The sequence below is a fragment of the Blennius ocellaris genome, assembly GCF_963422515.1.
Source record: "Blennius ocellaris genome assembly, chromosome: 22".
NCBI classification, from domain to species: domain Eukaryota; kingdom Metazoa; phylum Chordata; class Actinopteri; order Blenniiformes; family Blenniidae; genus Blennius; species Blennius ocellaris.
This window is the reverse complement of record NC_137671.1, coordinates 9,894,747-9,915,904: the sequence shown is the minus strand read 5'-3', so window position 1 is coordinate 9,915,904 and position 21,158 is coordinate 9,894,747. Positions and strand designations below refer to the sequence as shown.

Here is a 21,158-nt window from a genome sequence, read left to right as displayed (position 1 = left end):
TAGATACTAAAGTCAGTGGAGGATTAAGACAGGATGTGTGTATTTATGTGTTGTGTTCAGAATAGAGCAATCGCTATCATGCAGAAGCAGGAGAAAATGTGTGTGTGCGTGTGTGTGTGTGTGTGTGTGTGTGTGTGTGTGTGTGTGTGTGTGTGTGTGTGTGTGTGTGTGTGTGTGTGTGTGGGTGTGTGTATTTTCTTCAAACTATCTCTCGCTCTCTGAACAGCTCTGAACCCGTTTGAGGAGCAGGAGAATGTGGACGCCCGGTTTGTGGAGGAGACGGCTCTGAAGCAGACGCTCATACTGCTGGGCTTCGAGGGAAAATGAAGGATGGGTGTGGAGGCTCGAATGGCGAGGGAAGCAGATGAGGAGGAAAATGTGTTTGAGAGGAGGAGAGGCCCCCGTCATCATTGACTGGGCCTTGAGGACGAGCAACGCCTGGGTGGATGGATGATAGAAGGACGGAGGGAGGGAAATGAGGAATGAAGAGATGTATTGAAAGGCAGAGTGCTCGTAAAGAAATTCTCACAGTTAGATGATGAATGAGGGCGCGGATGGAGGGATGGATGGATGGAGGCGCCCGGACTAACAGCCAGAGGGGCTGGGGAAAAAAAACAAAAAACTAAACAGGCAGCCTGTTTCCCTCCTCGTTTCAGGAAAAACCGCGATGGGTTGGGATGCGGCACCCTGTTTTATAAAACAATATGTGGACAATTCCCAAAATTACAGCCCTGTAATGGAAGCAACACTGTCAAACCTTCAGTTAAAAGTTTGATTTAGTTTCAGGAAACAAGCTTTTCAAAGTTTTATTGCAAGTCAATAGCTGCTGGCAGCTCCCTTTCTGGAGCACGAGAGTCTACACACTCGTGTTGAATCCAGTGAACAGCACAGATAAAATCAGCTGTTTATCATTCTGTGTTTATCATACCTGTAACACTGACACACCCAATCAGTCTTATTTCCGTTTGAGCACAAAGGCTTTATGATCGCCACTGTTTTGCATTAAATCTCACCGACACTCCAATTTGATCAGACTGGATTCAATATCTCTACTAATCCCCAGCAAGAAACTCCACGGTTATCAGATACAAACAATAAATGCATCGAAAATCTTCTACCAACAGGCAGTTGACACAACTCCAAAAGTTAATGATCAAAGATAATAGTTAAAAGCATAGAAATGTTAAAATCTGTGATCAACAACAGATGCCAAAATGCCATCAAAATTCATAAGCAACAACAAACATCCAAATAAGAGAAAACACTGTCCATGTTCAACAATACAAAGGCTTATTCAAATGAGAAGTTTCACACAATGAATGATCATAAACAAGTATAATTATCCTTACAGAGAGAATAAAACGTTTACCCAAACATCTCAGGCTGCTTTTTGAACAAAAGATCTGACTTGTTCATTAAAATAATCTGCTGTAAAAAGTTTTATAGACTTTTTTTTTCTGCCATTCTGGTTAGAAGTTTGGGGATGAGTCAGACTTGGTCTAATATGATCCGACGATACCGTGTCACAGTTGAATGATCTTCATGACTGCAGCTCCTCATGAGGCTGAAATCAATATGTATGCTGGCTCTGCTCTCCCAGATATCTTTTTTTTACATGCACAAACCCTTAAAAACTCCAAGAGTGGAGGATATGCAAGTGTAGCTGGAGCTTCCATCCTTCCATCCATCCATTCATCCCAGGTTACAAAGGCCAAACAGGGAGAGACAGACGCACACACACCCTCACATTCACGCCTCGGGGCAAGTATGGTCACCAATTGACCTTGAATGCATGTATTTTTGACACAAAGAGGGAACAACCAGTACATGAACCTACATGTCTGCATATTTAAAATACTAATTATTTCGTGTTTTAGCTTCGCACAACAGCATGAACAGAGAAAACAAAAGAGGAAATGCTCCACCCACAGACATGTCAAGATGGTGGGCATGAGAAGAACGAACGTTACTTTCATGTCGCAGCTTCAAACCGAGCGTTTACATTCTGTTCGGGTATTTAATCTGGTTCCAAGTGAATTTTGCTTCTATTTCTACCAGGAGACAACTGAGGGAAGCACCTTCGGCCGTCTGCGGCGTTAAAAATATGAAAGAACACAAATACAAACATACTTTTCTCAGTCTGTCTGCACATGGATTGGATGACATGAGCTCTTTCTATAAGTGAAGGGCTTGTTTTGTACTGACGAGTGGCGATGTGTGTACATAATCTTGAGATCGTTATTTCTGTCATACTAAATTCCAAAGATTGTTTGCATTTCATGATTTGTTAAACATTCTTGTGAAAGAAGGGATTTGCTAATCATTCCATATGTTTACTTAAAGAAATCCTTGTAAAATACCCTGTAAATAAAGAGATTTACTTTAATGTTTGTTTGTGCAGGGTTTTTTTTAGTTTTTTTTAAAGAATGTGCTCAGAGAAGCTTTGTGGTAACAGTTTGGTGTTGGCGTGCCGTTTTGCAATGAACTTCCTCCTAAACCCTGGGTGAACCGGGGCCCACTTTGAGGAAACATTTACGGAATGATCCCAGCTTCCAGTCGGAGTTTGTTAACGTGGAGAACTGAACAGAGAAGGAAGTGAGCATTTTCGAGTATTTAAGACAGACTCAGCGGAGTTCCACTGAAGTCAGGAAATGATCTCAGAGGCAGTCATCACACGCTGAGTCATATTTAAAGAACACGCCCATCAAGCTTTTACACAACGCACATGTAAAAACACTACAGAAAAATGTTTTTTTCTTCATTTTCAGCAACCTCGGGCCACACAGCATTTGTTTCTGCCTCTAATTACTTCTCTTCTGGGTGTTTCCTCTTTTAAAAGGGGGACAAATCGCTCTCTCTCCCCACCTGATTGCCTCCAATACACTCTGTTATGCAGTCGGTGTTATGTAGCTGCTGAACAGTTAGGGGCCTAACTTAATCTGACAGCTCTCGGCATCGACCTGCAATGGATGATCACACAGACATCACACCACCGAGTCGCCTCTTGAGGAGTCGACTCACGCGGCGGGCTGAAGTGCGAACCTTGTTTAATATGGTATACGCCAAACTTTTAAGTCAAAGTGCCCCCCCCCGTGTTCCCTTCAGAGGAGTTTCAAGTACGTCTCCATCGACGTCGCACTGTTTACCGTGTCTGTGTCGGCCATTCATCCATCACCTTTAGTAAACCGTCCGGATGATTAACAATTACCTTCAGACATTAGACTCAACCACTGAATGATTGCATTTAAAGTCTTGTTCCTTTTCCCTCTCTGTTTGGATAGTCGAATAATTAAAACAGTCGGGTTTGAGACAGTTTTCTCAATCGTCCCCTCAAGTGGACAAGCAGCCAGATGACCCCACTGTGTTTCTTGTATTGATTGTAATCAATATACAATCATGTCCGCACAGGACACTGGAAGCTGGCAACAATAACTTGGTTGTAGGTGCATGTGGATTTTAGATTTCTCTACAGGCTCCATGTAATGGACTAATGTGGTTAAGGTGCCTACTGAAGACGTTCAGTGAAGGTCACACTTGAAAATCCTCTTATCTGGATTATTTGAGATGTTTTTTACCCTTCGTCTTTTATTGTTTTCAAATATTTATATTTTCCTGTAATTGTAGCTTAAATAGGACCCATCTCATACAGCTTCCTTTAGCAGAAATGTTCACCATTGATTATAATACATAAACATATTTCACTTTCCATTTTTAACTTCAGTGAAGGCAAGAAGAGCAGTTAGATAGGCGGGCAGTGTCATCCATCACTCCTGGATTTACTTCTTTTCCAAAACTGGACACTCAAGGGCAACTGATACTAAAAGCTTCTCTCCATTTTCCTTTGTTTTAGTGTGTAATGGAAGGACATGATGGGAAATAATCAACAGGGGTCTAATTGGAGTCTTGTCCAAATTGACCTTGGGGGGGGGGGGGGGGGGGGGGGGGGGGGGGATCTTTCTTAATTCAAGGTCTGTGACTACAAACTGTTTATTAATGAAACACGTTTTTTAGGCCCAAGGATTTAGTGGTTTAACCCTCCACATTGGAGATAATCTTTACTCTTCTGGGGGAGTTCTTTTCTTCCCTACAATCAAAACAAGAATCTGTCAGCATGAAACACGTCAAAGACTCAAAATTGCTTCTACTAAAGGGTAAAAAAAAAAAAAAAAAGCAATTCTTGTTTTCTCATGTGTGTTTGGCGTCGGGGAGTAAAATGACTGAAGAGAAAGTGGAGTAGGAGGACGGCTATATGCTGTGTGTACTCAGGCAAGTGGATGCAGCTGTGGTGAGGCGGGAGAGTGAGTGACGACACTGGAAACAGGTGAGCAGGAAAAAAAGAAAAAAAAAGACCAGACGTTGCAAAATGAATGAAAAACATTTGTTGTTTGGTCCTGATAACCAGAACTCATTGAAGTCTATCAATAAACTATGTTAATTGCAGTTGACTATATGTGTGGTAAGAGTGAGTTTATAGACAGAAGCACATTTACATGAGCTTTAAAAATGTTTATGATCTACATGTCGGAATTAGATCACCAGCATCATCACTCACTCTTGATTTTATCTATTTTCCAGACCTCAACAAATCTGCTTTTACCCTCAAGCAGCCAAGCTGCTGATGAAACATTGTGAAGATCTGGTTCAAACTACATAAAACATGTGACAATGTGGCCAAGATTGAAAAAAACTGATAGAGTGGTTAGCACTCATAGTGAGAGTCTTCCACCAGGTTGGGTTTGGGAAGCCTTTCAGTGTGGAATGTACATGTCCTCCCTATGTTTCTCCCATATACTGAGGTTCATCTGGGCCACATGAATAATTAGGACTACCACTGAGGGCCGAGACTTATGTCTCAAGAAGAAAAATCTCAAGAAGGGTTTATGTTAAACACAGTTTTTATAAGCTACTACTGCTCTGCATACATTTTTGCATCATGGTTGCATTTTTCAACATGTTTGAGTTAAGTAAATAAGTAAATAAAGACTATTTTTTAATTAACCATCTTTCTTTTCCACTATGAAATGCCAATTTTGAGAGGTAACAACTGCTCGCTCTAATAGCCAAGGTCCTCGACGCAACCAATACTGTAATAATGGCCAATAAGGTGAAAGAAATGTGACCATTTTAGATATAATAAAGCCCATAATTTTTGATTGAGGATTTCCCAGAGGGCCGGTCAAGCAGAGATGTGATGCCCAGGTCTGGTGTACTCAGTCATTGCCGGTAGTCGGCTGGGATCATCTCCAGCTCCCCGCAACAGTGAGCTGGATGAAAGTGAAGATAGATGGCTGGAAGATGCATTCTTCAACAATTTTAGGAGCTTAATCCATTACCTAAATTGCAATAATTTATCAAGTGCACACTTAACTTTTTAAAAGCTCCAGCAAACATCAAATGAGCTCAAAGACGGAAAGGCTTCTAGTGATTTTCCTTAAAAAGTTTCAAAGGCGGTCACTATTAGCCACCTCTGAACCCTGCAGCCTAATTTAAAGCCCGAGCTCTTATTCCTTCTCTAACTTTGGCTCCCCTCTGCTGAGCTTTCTGAGTGCCATCACTCGTTCCACTTCATTTAAATTCTCCTCTCACTGTGTCATTCTCTATGCTCTTTCATTGCCGGAGCTTCCTCTGTGTATTTACATTTATCATCTCAGGCATTAAGAAGGCACTCATGGTCTTGCACGGAGCTTAAACCCATTGCAATTTATTCAAAGATTACAAGCGTGAGGGATGAAACAACAACAAGGGCGTGCAGAAATATGGAGAAATATTCCAGCGTCCCTGAAAAATTCATTTATTTTCAGAAGGAAAGCAGGGGGGGTGGGTGCTCATAATGTGCTGTTAGGTGCAAAAATGAATACAAAGCCCAGCTTGTGAACATTATGTAACAACAAATCCCCCCCCTCCCCACTTGCTCCCCCTGCCTCATCTTCTCTTTCACTCTTCAAACATATTTAGCATCAGTTCAAGCAAAGTGTAAGCAAGCCACTGCCAGTAAAAAGTTTCTTTTAACCAAAATTACAACCACATGTTGTCCACAAGTGCACGCTCACATGACAACACAGCAGCGGTATGCTGGACCACGAAGGACACGAGGAGGAGGGAGCAAATCAATAAATGTGACTGTGTGAGTTCAGATTCTGTCGACATCTTGGGATAAAGCGTTTCTGAAGGACACTGATGAAAAGTGATGAGAGGGAGCATGAGGAGGGAACGGGCTCAGTTCATCGGTTTGGTGTGTTGGTGCACACACACACACACACACACAGACACACACGCACACATATACATATTGTTCTCTAGATCTCTAAGGGTTTGAGTGTCGGCTTGCGGATGTGTCTCATGTTGGCACCTGGTTGTGAGGGCTTGAAGGGGGGCTGGGCTCCGTAGGGTCTGGGCAGAGGGAGCGGGTCGTTCTGGGGGATGTACGCATTGGGACGGGGCTCGGCCGTGGTGTACACCCCACTGGGCAACTGGTTCCACTCCTCTTCTTCAGGAAGCTACACACACACACACACACACACACACACACACACACACACACACACACACACACACACACACACACACACACACACACACACACACACACACACACACACACAGTATATTTATTTAACTATAGTTTGCATGACCTTGGACTAAATGGTTAAATTTTTATGTTCTCAAATTTTAATCAAGCAAATGGAATAATCAGCCCTGCAGTGTCTTTAATTTTTTTCTTTTTTTTAACACATCTCGACAAAGGCAAGGGCATCAGTGAACATTGAGAGCGTGAGCTCAGGGTAACAAAGCTGATTAGAGTCTTAGCCACAATTTATCTCAACCATGTTAACATCGGGCAGGGAAATTACAATTTACAATTAACAGTGACTCCTGTGTGCAGTGTGACATACGGAATATTAAATTATGGGCCAAGCATTAACGAGAAACATTAAGGGCTCTGTCGATCTCGCTTGGTGCAAAGTGCATCACAAGTGCCACTTTCAGACCAATCTGGATTCACATCTGGCATCTGCACTGCTTAAAAAAACAAAAAACAAAAAAAACAGGCACGGAATAGAAAACATCTGTTCCGCTAAAGCTGTGTTGATTTTTAAGTGACATGTGCAGACACACATTGTGTCCCCGTGGCAAATGAAAACCTTTTTGATACCTTTTTCTTGGTCAAGGGTGGCTCACCCAACACGTTATGTTGGGTGTTTTGGTTTTGGTTTTTTTTAGCTCAGTGTTCACAAAATTTTATTTACACACACATTTACATTTTATTTACAAACACACAAAGTCATTTTCAACAAGACCTTTTAAGGGCTTTTAAAAAAGGCACAACAAAAAATGGATAAAATGGGGAAAAAAAACCTAAAAGCAAAATAAATGCGGGGAAAATACTGCTTTTAAAAAAAGAGCCAAAATGTTTAAAACAACTAAAATGTATAGATTGTCTTAAACAATGCTGAAATTCCATCTAATTGTAATAAAAACTCCACAAAGGCAACTCAGACAGAGTTTATGTTCACATATCAAAACTAAATATGAACGTTTAAGAGCTGTGTTGACCTCTTTTTAAAGGTTTAATGCAGTTAAATCTGATTTAAGTGACAAAAAGGGCTATTTTGGTCATAAAGGCTGCAGACCCCTGCTGTGGATTGTTGGTACAGGCCTCAAGTGAACTTGTGTTTTAGGAATTTGTAGCTTTTTATGTTTACGCTACATATTGTCCGCTTTTACTGGGAGATTCCAAAGGTGCAGCGTAACAAAGCAGCAAGACTTTGTTGATGTAATAAAGATTGTAGCTATTTGAGTTCTTACTTTAACCACCTGCCCTTTAATTACAATCCACAAAACATCTGTGACAGGGAGATTTAGCAGCACCTCGCATGGTAATCGTTGGTATTGATAATTTATAAGTCGGATTGGTTTTGACATTTATCTCTTATTTCAAGGGCTTCACCTTTTCACATTTATCTGAGAAAATAATCAGTGCAAGTACTTATTTTTTCTTTATGCTTTCTTCTTCCTGAGCTGAGAATGAGTCATGAGTGCACTTTTTCTCCTCTGGCAGACACAGAGTGTCGCTTGTAGCTCCGCGGTGACATTGCCAGGTAATTTAGAATTTGTGTACAGATTAAACATGCTAATTAGCAGGATTTAGATAACTGCTGGGCATATCACTGGAGCTGGGACCGAGCCAAGTTGTCCCCTTTGGTTTCAGCTTTCATTCTAAGGCTCACTGGCATTACACGGGAAAAACTTCAAGCTGACTGATCTCACAAGTTTTTGCACGCTGTGTGAAAAATATCCCCGAGATTAGTTCGTTTAAAACTTTGGTTTATTATACGCATTGCCGGAAAATTCCTGAAATGTGGCGAGCAGAGCACTGACAGTGGCTGGCAAAATTGATTTGAAGCCCATGTGGCTGATGGATCAATTTGTAAGCATGGCGGCCCCCTGCTGAGAAGTGCTCACACGTCCTCATGACACTATGGTCCTCCTCCGTTTGACTTTCACCCCACAACGGCATGCAAATGAACTGTGCCCAAATCTCAGCGAGGCTTCAAAGAGATGGCGATTTTCTCATGCATATCAACAGTTTATCCGCTGGCATGTGATCTGAGGAGTGCATACAAAACAAGGAATAATGGCTTTGAATGGGAGAGAAAGAATAATAAATATCCCGAACTGCCACTAAATAAACAGGGGCTAAAATATATATATATATATATAAACCCTCTGTGCTCTTGAGGTTTTCAAAACGCATTTACATTTTAAGAAATTTTAAATGCACATTGAGCAAAGAGGCAAAACCTTCTGCAGATTTACACAGACGTTTCAGCTTCTGCAGGGTTCTTCCTGTTTATTTTGGTTTGGGAAAGTGCTCGCAGACTATTATGATGCCCTTCAGTAGCGTGTAAGCAGGAATAAAAATGTGAGGAAATACAGTTCAGTGTGATAACAGACAGGCAGCATACAGCTGGACCACTTTCAGACTCAACTGATCCCGGTATCTGTGCCTTCGTTTTTTTCTTTTTCAGCCTTTCTGATCGTCATATCCCGTGTTCGTGCATGTGCTGGAAATGCAAACAACTCTTATTCCCGTCGAGTCTGGATAGTTCTTGCTCACGGAGGCAGCAGCCCCTTTTTGTCCCGGCAGAATCTTAATCGATTCCTGCTTCTGCTCCGTGTGCCAGCTGCACTTCTTTGCTTTGTCACCGTGTCTCCTCCTCTTGCCCCTCGGTGCTTTAATCAATTTCTGACCAGTGATCTGTGTGTTTCTTTACCCTCGTTCTCTTCTCTTTGTCCCTGTTCCTCCTCCTCTTGTCCCGGAGCATCCTCCTCCACTCCTCTTCTATCTCGGGGTATAGCGGCAGGCCCTCCTCCAGTCCCCGCTGGCACCTGTCCATCTGGAAACACACGAGCAGCGCAAGACACAATCGCTTTGTATTCCTTTCACAGCCTCCACGCCGCACTCTGGCTCCATTGACTTCCAGCTACACCCCGAAACAGATGGTTTTATTAGTGTCAGAATTTGGGCAAAGTTCTGCCTCTTGCACTTTCATTTTGTGGCTGTGTCGGCGGCGAGCTGCGGGCGAACATCAGCTGCAGGGATTCTTCAGGTTATTAACAGAAAACGTCTTGAAATATTTAGGAGGCGTGTGGGAAATCAACTCATTTTTTTTTTGTGGGGGGGCATTTGACTTTCTTATGTTTAATTATTTTATGGAGACAAAAAGCTGTGGGACTCCATGTTCAAACCGTGGCCAGACTATCCAAGGTTCTTGCTTCGATCATGATTTAACTCACAAAACTCATGATGGAGGAAACAATAATACACTGTGTATTAGTAATCCAACAACTGTCATCTCTTCAGTGTAAATGTAGGTAAGAGTAAAGTAACTATAATGTCTGCTAGCAGATATTACAACATAGTCTGTTAGAATTACCCAGCATACCACTTTTAAATAGGATATTAGTTATAAGTTTACAATGGATGCATATAAAATGCTATATCTGATATGCTTTGGATAGCAGTAAGGAAGTTACACTGTGGGATGAGCAGGCACAACCAGAGCAGAAATGTAATTATGGATGGTGTGAAACCAGAAAGAGAGGAGATTATTAGAGACTGTATCCAAAACTGTAATGTGGAAATAAGATTTTTTTTTCAAGAAAATAATCCACGTCAGAGAAATACAAGTTATCTTCTGACATTAAAAGAAGTTAATGATGTTAAAGTTACTCTACCAGAAACAATCTTTGAAATCTACTTCCCATAAATGGGATCACTTCCACACAAAGGATAAAGAAGTACATGAAAGCAATTCTATTACCACATATTTCTACTGATTTCCAAACCGCAGTGGCCTAAATCAACCGCACTAAAGTCAGTATGTTTACAAACAATTGATTTGTAGCCATCAAACTGTGTATTTGTTTTGGTAACTGACGTCATCGTGGGAAACCTGCCACAAGGGTTTCTGGGATATCAAAGATGGCGTTGTGGCAGCTCCAGCGAAAATATCAACATTTGACAGATTTAACCCAAAGAAAATATAGAATTCTCAAAGAAAGAGAATTCAAGCCAAGAGAATATTGTTAAGTGTTGTGAAACTGCGAATCGAGATCCGGTGAGATCAAGTGTGCAAACGGGATCTTGCTTCGGGAATTGAAGCATTGGATGCTAAAATGTCAACAAACCCGGGTATCTTCTGAGAAATATAAATGCTGGAAATACATGTTTGCCCGAGTGTAATGACAAATTCTTTTTTACATGTGTATTCTGGTAGATTAACTTTAAAATAATTTAAAAAGTGACCGGTACTGTTGATGTAGTTTTCAAGTGTATTTTGAGGAGGAGCAAAACCTTTGAATACTTTTCTCTAGTTATAGAATTAAGTAGTTTGGCATCTTGTTAACAGATCAACCCCTACCAATACCTTTTCAAACTCGTGACTTTAACTGTTTTTAACCGAAATGTAGCAGTATAACATTTTATTCACCCTAAATCTTAAGACATTGATAATTTGCAAATATCAAATATTCTATATTAGGTTCAGTATTATTCTTAATTTTTTGTTTGTAAAATGTAAAAAAAAATGTTATTAGGTTAAGAGGATGTTCTAGTTTTGCACAAGGTGATCTCATTTGTCCTCATTTGGATGGTGACAGCACTTCACAGCGCCTTGGCATTTTGTGGGCGGAACAGAAGAAATGCTGCTTCAAGTCTCTCTCTGGAAATCCATTTGGGCATTTACTGCATATCCCTTAATGCTCAAACGGCTTGCTATAAACCTCCGACGTCTGCTCCTTCTGTTTGTGAGAGCTGCTCACGAGGCAGCCGCTCGGTGATAAGTCACACCATGAAGTACTTCGGTATTTTGCTTCATGAATTCAGAAAAGCCCCCCGAAGGGGTAAAACAGGACATTTGGACATCCTTGCATTACTGCAACTCAGAACTGGGAAAGATATCAACATTGCCATCACCTGTATCAACCAAAACACAGATAAGATGATGCATGTCACTACTGTTAATATATGTCCATGACAAGAATGAACTCGCAACTCAATGTGATGTTCAGGTTACCAATTTGCATCTAATAACATAAACCGTGTCGACACATTCTGTCAAAAAATAAATAAAAAATTGCCAGCTTTCTGCATTGGAAGCACGGCTACTAAATATTAATATCGACTCTCCAATTATTTCACTTAATGTGCGGCCGCCAATTCATTTCTTCTTCTTGGCACTTACTTGTTTTTCACGGGCATCATTTTATTTTGTACAAACCCCTGGGAGCCATTTTTCATTTTTAAAATGTATGACTGAATATCATTTTGTCTCTGTGTTTACTTCAATTTGTTCAACTGTGCAAATAAGCTCAGTAAATGGGTTGAGGTGAATGATGCGATACAGAAATTGTCTTTTTTTTTTTGGTGGTGGGGACTTATTGCTTTTTTGGATCGTGTTCAATGAAGAGTGACAAAAATAATGGGTGCGACAGTGGGAGACCGGAGGGGACTCGGCGACTGAGAACATTGTTGAAGGTGAATAATCTGGGACACCTCTGACCTGGAGCTCTTTCTCTTTGATCTGCTGCTGTTGAGACAAAGCGACGGCCTGCTTCATGGAAAGTTCTGCCGACGCGGCCATCAGACGTTGGTTGATGTTGATTATGTTGGTTTGGCAGTCATTCAGCTGAAACACACACACACCCATAGATTAAGTGACTCTTGAACAACACTGTAACACATTCTGGTTCTATCCTCATCTCCATGTGCTGGGATGAAGCCATCAATGCACCGCCAATTAACATAATTTAAAAACCATACTTTTGATCTTCCCACATTATACTTCTACTACTGCGAGTGGACCTGCAAGCTTAAAGTACAAACAAAAACGTAATATTCAGTGAACTACTAACTTGCATCTGCCTAGTAAATCATGGATTATGTTGCATTGCAGTGACTGTGTCTGTATTATCTAATATTTTGAAGAGCGAGCCTTCATTTCAGCTTTCATTTTATGTTACGAGAGACTTCTGTGTACCTTTTTGGCCAGTGAGAGTCTGTCCTCTCCCAAATTCTCGGCCTGCTCGCTGAGTGTCTTTGAGAGCCGGGTCACTTGGTCCACCAGGAGCTCTCTTTCCAGCAGCTGCCTCTCTCGCTCAGCAATATTCACTTCAAGCTACAGAAGCACAATCACACATGTGGTGGTTATGATTTGTAATACAGAATCTCTGATAAAACAGCGTGTTAATGGTTTACCTGCTCGATTTTCTTGACCAGTTCTGCAGACGATGGGTCTTTGCCTTTTAGCTCTTTGAAATTGACTGTTCGATTCAAACTTTTGAGCGTCTTGTCTCTGGCTTCTGACAACTTGGGGACAAAGACATTTCAATAGTTGATGAATTAAAAGGAAAATGCTGGGAAAAGGCACACTCTTTACCCACAGTTTTCTCTGGCATCTCCAACCCACACTTCAACATGACCGCATATGCAGACCGAACTGCACCGACTAAGACATTTTTAATGACATCTGGAGGTGAAAACGACAATTTATAAAAGGAAATTAGGCTTCATTAAATAAATAACATAAAGTAATAAGGCAAAAATATATACCCATCTTCTGCCTGTCTGTGATTGGGTGCCTTGTCCTCCAGGCTTTTGAGATATGTATTGCTCTGGGCTTTAAAAAAAAAGACCTTTCTTAGCTAAATGTAGTTGCTCAGATGGGAGCTGCTTCCCGCTAGGTGACAAGTCACTGGCAAAGTGTGATAAGAGAGACCAAAATTTAAAGAGCCACTGGATCCCCGTGGGGGAAGGGAGTTTTTTTAGAGTCTGACATCCCTCAAGACAGTAGGAACAGAAGAGAGAGGCGAGGATACACAGAAAAGCACAAAGAAGATGAGTCACTCGGCGGGAGGGAAAAAGAGAGCAGGCAGAACGACGAGGGAAGATATTCAAATCAGGTGTAGTGGCATGGCAGGCTTTTTATATTCACGCCTTTAGCTGACACTCTTATCCTGAAACAACTGCAATTAGTGAGTAAAGACGGGGGTCAGAGGTTTGCTCGAGTAAAACAGTGCAGCAGTGACTCACTGATCAACTGTTTCCATGAACAGAGAGCAGATTATCATATAAAGCATCAATTATAAGTACGTCACACAGTGTCTGACCTCTAGTGACCTCGTCTTTTGGTGAGAGGGTCCCTATTTGGTTTGTCACAATGCCACGTACACAGTAGCAGTGTACAGGCAATGCATTAGACAAACCTCCAAGTGGATCAGTGAAAATATGTCGTGAATCAAATGACTGAAATGTAGCATGAAGTGCAGCAAGTTGCAATGGGAGAGAAAAATAAAGTGCAGATTAATATGGATTCATGGATAGAATGGATAGATTAAAATGTTGGATAGATCACCAAAACAGAATTATATAAATTCAGAAGTAACTGCATGAGTGGGGGAAAAAGTGTTACTGGTGCTGTACGCAGGCCCATATAACTATGATAGGACACAATGAGACAGTGTGGTATGAATAAAATAACGAATTTCACCAAATATCTTGATAATTCTTCAATCAGGTCAACACACTTGGGAAAACATATTATGGAAGAAAATGAATAATGGTTTGTGCGCCTGTTGGGCTGTTGCCAGGCAGAAGTGTCAAAATTGTATTAGCAATTTAAAAAAAACCTAATTAGCCACATTATACCCACAGACAGCTGAAATGAAGGACACTGACTCGCTCATTTTCATGACACCCGTAACTGGGTGGGGAAAGTTGTCAAACACAGCTGGTTGCTGAATCTAGAAGCACCCAGTTAGTCTATTCCAGGGTAAAAACATTCAAATGTCAAGATTATGAGAAAAGAGATAAATTAGGAGTCGAGTGCCCTCCTAACCTCAGTAGACACTGCATATAAAAATGAGCAATTAAAGGAGCTACACTACCTCACCTGGAAGTTAATTCAAATGCCCAATGGCCCCATTACAGCAAAAATAAAGGTGGTCTATATATAAAAATGTATACCAAGCCAAGATGATAAAGGAGCCACGACAGGGACAATAAAAAGACTTAAGCAAAAAAATTGAAAAAAAGGAAAAATATTAGATGACAGAAGAAACGCAAAACACAAGAACACAAGAGAAAATATTAATAGATGCAGAGGGAGATCAGAGAAATGCAAGAAAACACAAGAAAAGAAGAATGGACTGTGCAGACAGAAGGGAGAAAAAGGAGGAGATGGGATGAGTTGAGGGGGGAAAAAAACTGCAGAAAAATGTTGTACACAGGCGGTCTGACCTGTGGTGACCTGGCTTATGAAACAACAGCTTTTCTCCATTCAACCATACAATAAAGGTGTGTGTGTGTGTGTGTGTGTGTGTGTGTGTGTGTGTGTGTGTGTGTGTGTGTGTGTGTGAGAGAGCGCACATGCACCAGTGTATGTTGACGTGTCTGTTTCTGATGTGAAGCAAGACAGCGTGGAGCAAACTTGATGGTTCCCATTTTCCCCTTCCAACCCGCATGGGATTAATGAAGCTTCTCTCACAGACACAGGCAGCCAGTCTGATGAAAACAGACTCGGTTGATGCAAAAAAGCAATCCCCCCCCCCCCAGTCATGTGACTTAAGTTTACAACTTTGAGGTAAAGATGTCATGCGATTAACAAAAGTACTTGGTAAAGCAGCAGAGGCCAAAGGAAAACTGATGAGACATGAAATACTGATGGTTAGCGGATGATGAAGTGAAAACTGAGTGGAGGAAATGCGCACAGAGGGGCTGATAAAAGAGTGACAGACAGGGGGAAGATAAAGTGATAAAAGACAGCGCGAAGGCCAGAGTGAGGAAAAGAGCGAGCGATAGAATATGAACCAGACAAGGGGAACTGAATTGGAGAGATGAGAAATGCAGCGAGACGGGAACTGGGCGCTGACTGACAGTTACTGGGGTTGTCTGCAGACGGATTATGACTTTACCAACAAAAGCTTGTTTATGATGAGCGCAACTAAACCTATGATGAGGTCACTTTAAATGAATGAATGAATGAATCTAACTATATGCTATTGCAATGACTGATGTCATTTAATGCATTTTTTTCCAAAATGATGTAAAAAAATCTTTGTGAAGTCAACATGCAAGGTTGAAGCCAAATACTCCTGCTCACATGGGCTATTCTACTTTTATGTGGTCTCATTTTGGGAATTGCAAAGACGAGCAGCTAATAAAAGTTCGCAGCAACACCATCCCTCCTTATAATGAACAGATAATGCATCAATGTCTGGCAACTTACTTTTCTCTCCAGAGGACACTGAAACTAAATGTCATGGTTTGTTTTTTTTAACCAAACGAGCACATGAAAACAAACACTAATGATATACAGTATGGAAAGATATATTGGTGTAATTAAACTCAGACTGCTACCTAATAAATGACGACTGAATATATATGAAATCATTTGACTCCCTTGGCAAGGTTTTCATCTGATTCCAAAGATTTTAATCATGACAGGCTGCTTCAGTCGTCACAATCCCAACAGACCCGAGTGTCTGCCCAGTCCTCACTCCTGAATCTGATTGATCTGTGTTACAGCCTCACACGTCACTACCCTCAGTCACTTAAACACTGCATGATGGATAGCACGCAGTGTGTCTGTGTCACCCTCCCTCTCCTCTTGCCAGTCGTCAATCAATCTTCTTTTTCTCTGTGTTGTCCTCGCTTGTTGCGTCTTTTTTTTTTATTTATTCATGTTCTCCTCCCTGTGTTCATATACACCAACATATGTCTCTCTTTGCATTCGTCTGTCTCTGTTCTGCCTCTGCGTTTTCTTCATCTGACAATCAAACATAACACTTTCCTGGCTCATGGAGGCTGTAAAACATTTGTAAGGTTTGATAGAAAACAATGCAGGCCACAATTTGCATATCATTTCCATAACTTCTGCTTAGTTAGGAGCAAATGTGATGACTGAAAAAGCCCCATGATAGATGGTGCCACATGCCTAATACTGTAATCATAAAAATAAATAATTACCTTATTTATACCACACAGCAAAATTAGGTTACCGTAAGCTTCATAATTAATATAGATAAAAGACAATGGGACAGATCAGTGCAGTAGAAAGGTCAGTTAAGTACAACAGCAGTGAAATTATAATCATAATAAGGTTATGTAAGGTTAATTAGCAGAACACGCACGAAAAGGAGCTCAACCGAAGCTTTCGTAAGCACTAAATGAGATATTGTAATATGAAAATAGACGAAGAGACCACTAATGTTTATCAAACTTAATGTTGGTCTGTAGACAAGCTATGTCAACAAACACAACAATAACCATAAAGAATAATATTCATATAAAAAAACAAAGACGAGCTATTGCAACCGCCATGTTGGATAAGGAAGCCAGAACAAAACAATTCAAAGTTAAGGCATGACCTCAGGACAAGCGCTGCGTGTATATTCTGAGGAAAGATTCCAAAGATGATAGGCTACTGACCCTACGGGCTTGAATTCCTCAGGCAAATCATTCCACAGCCTTGAAGCATCTGACAACAAAAGCCCTCACTTTTATCAAATCTAACCAGCATTCAGAAATAGATATAGGAAGGCATACAGTGGGACCGAGGAGCTCCGGCTGGAAGAAGATTCCACAAGACACAAAGACAAAACTTGAAACAAAAAGCTTTGGTTGAGCGAAATTCGTTAAAATAAATTATATGGACTAAAACAATTATAAACTGAGTATGAGTTATGCATTTTCCCTCAGTTTTAATAGACCGTACCGCATACAAACTAAACAAAAATTCCCAAATCAAAAGAAAATGAGGCAAAAAAAATAAAATGTTTAGGCGGACAGCTACAACGGTCAACCCTGACAGGCCAAGCGGCCCTCCATAATCTCAAATACTTCACTTTACTGTTCAGTGAAAGCCCATCTGCCAGCAAGGTGGATGACCCAGTCAGTGTAAATTCGAGTACAGCCAGATCAGCTTTTAGCTTTTGGAAACCTCCACATTTTCCTCTCCTCTGGCCTCTCTCAGGTTGTGTATGCAGGACGGAAGGAGACGCTCGGTGCGGCCCGACTCGGTGACCTCTAGCGGGACGCTTCTGTGAATGTGAATGGGAGATCCTCCAGTGTACACAGAAACCAGCGGCCACATAAATACCAACTGGGTTTGTGTACACATTTACCGGACTGCGCACTCAAAAAGTTTCACAAACTTTTGACTTTGACTTTGGAATACAACCTTTTTTTCCCCACAACAAAAATGACTTTGCAGTGGCTCCTTCTTCCAAGTTCTCAGGGCAATAATCTCTCCCCCTGCCTCCTCACCATGCAGTAAGTAGATTACTGTTTGGTTGGCGGGGGTTGGGGGGGGGGGGTATCCGTCACCGGACTGCTGCATTTTTGTAAAGGCTTGACTTGTACTTTTTGTATGTATCTTCTTTATTTTAATCTCTGCAACCAGGTGTTTCATTCCTTCTTTTATATTTATTAACACCTTTTATTATATATTATTTACATACTTGTTTAGAATAGCTAAGAATACTAACCTTAAAGACTGCTGTCTTACTGATAGTCCTAAAGCAGATGCCACAGTTGGAAGGCTGTCGTACTGTAAAGACTCCGGTTGGTCCACATCCCTATAGTGTCTGAAGAGCTGCTAGAATCTGAATATTCTTGGGTCTTTAGCCAGCGCACTCAATAGGAGTCTGATTTAAGAGCCGAGCTGTCAATGGATTTTTCAGGGCTGGTTAAGTGGAGCGTCATATATCATACAAAAAATTTGTGGTCAGCTGCCTTGGCTTTATGTGTCTGCTTTGCTTGTCTCCTCAGTATCTGACTTCAGTTAAACCGACACGCACACACAAAGTCAAAGAAACAATCCGCACTGGGTTTCCCCCGGTAATAAGGTCCAGACAGGTCGGACACAGATTTAAGAGAGGTACAGACAAACACGATGACTCACCACCGTAGGGACAGCATACTCGGCCATCAGCCCCGCCCTCCCATTAATCTCACATCACGACTTCCTGTGTGTCCCAATTGTTTGTGATCGTACTTTTGCAACTAGTCATTAGATGACTGTTCATCGCTGCTCAGATGTCACCAGTGCAGCACAGGTCTTGGCGTGTGCACTGATGCACGCGCACCTGAGTGCATCCGAGACGTTGATGTGCCAGCAACTCATAAACAAGCAGTAAATTCAGAATTCGACACCAACCCCGGTTTATTTTGCAGCAATTAAAATTCCTGAGAGCAAATGAAAGCCTCGGAGTATATTGAACTTCAATAGTCTCACAGATGGCCCAATCTATCTTTGTCAAAATTTCCCATCACAGGGAGAAGGGGGGGTGGTCTGTCTGCAATGAACAGATAAACTGGTCACAGATGAATACAAATACACAATATATATGATAAATCAACAGCGAGGAATGGAGATTGAATTCACAAAGAGAATTCACAGGGAGAATGAATTGAGCTGGCAGTGCGCCGGCAAAAGGAAAGACCTCAGTGATTCACTTTGTGTACCCGGGGGAGCCAGACGGCTGCACGAGGAAAAACTGTGATTTAGAAAATGATTTGCTATTTACACACAGAGCAGAGGGAGAAATACTGAATGACTGGAGGACTGAATGGATGGAGAGATGAACAAACAGATGGCTTGATATACTAGTCAGGGATGTAACGGTTGCTTTGTAAAAGGTTTCAGGAATTAGATCCAAACAAGACTGCAAGTCCCCGGCCATGCTGGCCGGCTGCTCTGTGAGCTTGTGCTCAGGAAATGCAAAAGTTCAGGTGGGCTGATCAAAAGGACATTATTTGTGTTTTTAGAGAAATACGATATTTGGATTTCCAACCGAAATAATCAATGCTTTTACAAGATGTTTTCAAGTTTTATCGTGCGTGTACCACCTGGAAAAATGATGAGCTTTCCACTATAACAATTATGACCAACCTGAACATACAGTAGCTACGGGCATTGACCAAATTCACAACCTGCAAAGCAATATAACGGTTGAAGACATTTCAATTCATCCCACCAAGGTACACTGTCTCTTTATCTCTCAGAAATACTGCAAGGTGGAATTTTAGGAGCAACGTCCATTTTTTTTATTCATTCACACATGCACAGAGTATACGCTGACAAAACAATACCTGTTACTGTTAATAACAGATATCGAACATAAAGAGCTAACTCAATAACTGTACATTAAGCTTGTTGAATCAGAATGTATGCATTTTATAATTTCCACTTTAAAATCCATTTAGTTTAGGAATATTTAGGTAATAGTCGCAATTGATTTCACCTTCATATGTAGTAAAGTGACCTTTATCGTTGCATCATCAAAGGCAGATGAGACCACAATGGCCCGCAAGCCATCAGTTGCCTATTCAACCAAACACAAAACATGACAGATTTAAAAGTGTCATATCTTGCAGTGATTGATGCACCTGCTGCTGGTTTGACGCTTTCACGTGTTTAAAAGTGAATTCTTAACATGTACAATTCCCACAATAGTGGAACATGCATTTCTTTGCATTTCAGCATAATCTAATATAATAATAATAGTTCTTGGTCTCATATTAAAATAGCATCGCAATCCTTCAAGCAAAGCCACAAACACAGATAGCAGAAGTAAGACATGAGGGAGAGAACTCCCCGTATCTACAGCAAACATCTGTACACTGCTGGGCAAAAAGGGAGGAAGTAATAGAAACAGGTAGGAGTTCAGAAAGAGAAAACAGACACATAAAGTTACTTTAATGCCTCAAGAGAAAAATGAAAAGGAGATTTGGACAAAAGGCGGCGCGAGAAAAGGAACGGCTGTTGAGCAAAACAATAGAATATATGAGCGAAGGAGAAACGATGGCTCCAACAGGGCCTGTTGTAGCAAGTGATAAACAGCAGAAGGAGTCAACAGATGGAGGAAAGAAAAAAGGGGAGTTTTTCAAAAGAGCAGCACATGGTGAAAGCCTGTTCCAGCGCTGCGTTCATCCAAAAAGAGCACAGGACTCAGATAAGAGACGTCTGGTCCAGCAGCAAGTCGAAAGCAGTCACTCTGATCCACAGCAGCAACACACCCAATCCCACGACGCAGCCACTGGCAGGAAAGGCTCAGTGTGAATCTGTGAGTGTTTGTGTGCTGCACTGGGGCCTCTCTCTGTGTGTCTGTCACTCTCACTGTGTTGCAAAGCTGTTTCAATATATTAGTTATTTATTCATGTGTGTGTCTGTCTGTGGAACTTGTGGTGCAATGTGCATTTATTTTGGTTTGTCCCTCCTGACTCAAATCTTACTGCAGATCTGCCCACGTTGTGAGTTTGGTTTTTGTTTCCGCTCAGCCTTACGAGAATGTCTGACTACTCTGAAAGCAATGTAATAGGCTGTTTTCAATTGAGTGATCACAGGCGGCTTGGAGAAAAACAAACGGAGAAAAGCACATTCTTTGTCTTCACAAATTTCGCAGTAATTTTACCCTCAGTCTGGAGACTTGGAAGACCTTTTCTCAAGTGCACAACTGAAAAGGAACGTTGGATGTAGTTAAAAATAAAGAGTATGAACACAGTGTTTGTTTATTAAAGTAAAGAGTGAACGCAGTATGTTTTTTGAGCAATTCAAAACTGCCTTTGTAAGATGAGGGAGTAAATGCATTTCAAA

General features: G+C 41.2%; 2 protein-coding genes across 2 annotated transcripts in view; one reads left to right on the top strand and one right to left on the bottom strand.

Annotated features, from left to right (window-relative positions):
- gsap (gamma-secretase activating protein) overlaps positions 1 to 2,371 on the top strand; it is a 29,794-nt gene extending 27,423 nt beyond the window's left edge. Inside the window, exon 32 of the mRNA XM_080518072.1 lies at positions 227 to 2,371. Within this exon, the coding sequence (XP_080374198.1) occupies positions 227 to 327 (101 nt within the window). The 3' untranslated portion in view covers positions 328 to 2,371. The remainder of the gene's footprint in view (positions 1 to 226) is intronic.
- A 3,735-nt stretch (positions 2,372 to 6,106) lies between these two features.
- Positions 6,107 to 21,158, bottom strand: part of ccdc146 (coiled-coil domain containing 146) — a gene marked incomplete at its 5' end in the record, with an annotated part of 31,520 nt that continues 16,468 nt past the window's right edge. The window contains 5 exons of the mRNA XM_080518591.1: positions 6,107 to 6,497; positions 9,276 to 9,398; positions 12,066 to 12,191; positions 12,543 to 12,680; positions 12,761 to 12,871. Coding sequence (XP_080374717.1) covers positions 6,297 to 6,497; positions 9,276 to 9,398; positions 12,066 to 12,191; positions 12,543 to 12,680; positions 12,761 to 12,871 — 699 coding nt within the window. The 3' untranslated portion in view covers positions 6,107 to 6,296. The remainder of the gene's footprint in view (positions 6,498 to 9,275; positions 9,399 to 12,065; positions 12,192 to 12,542; positions 12,681 to 12,760; positions 12,872 to 21,158) is intronic.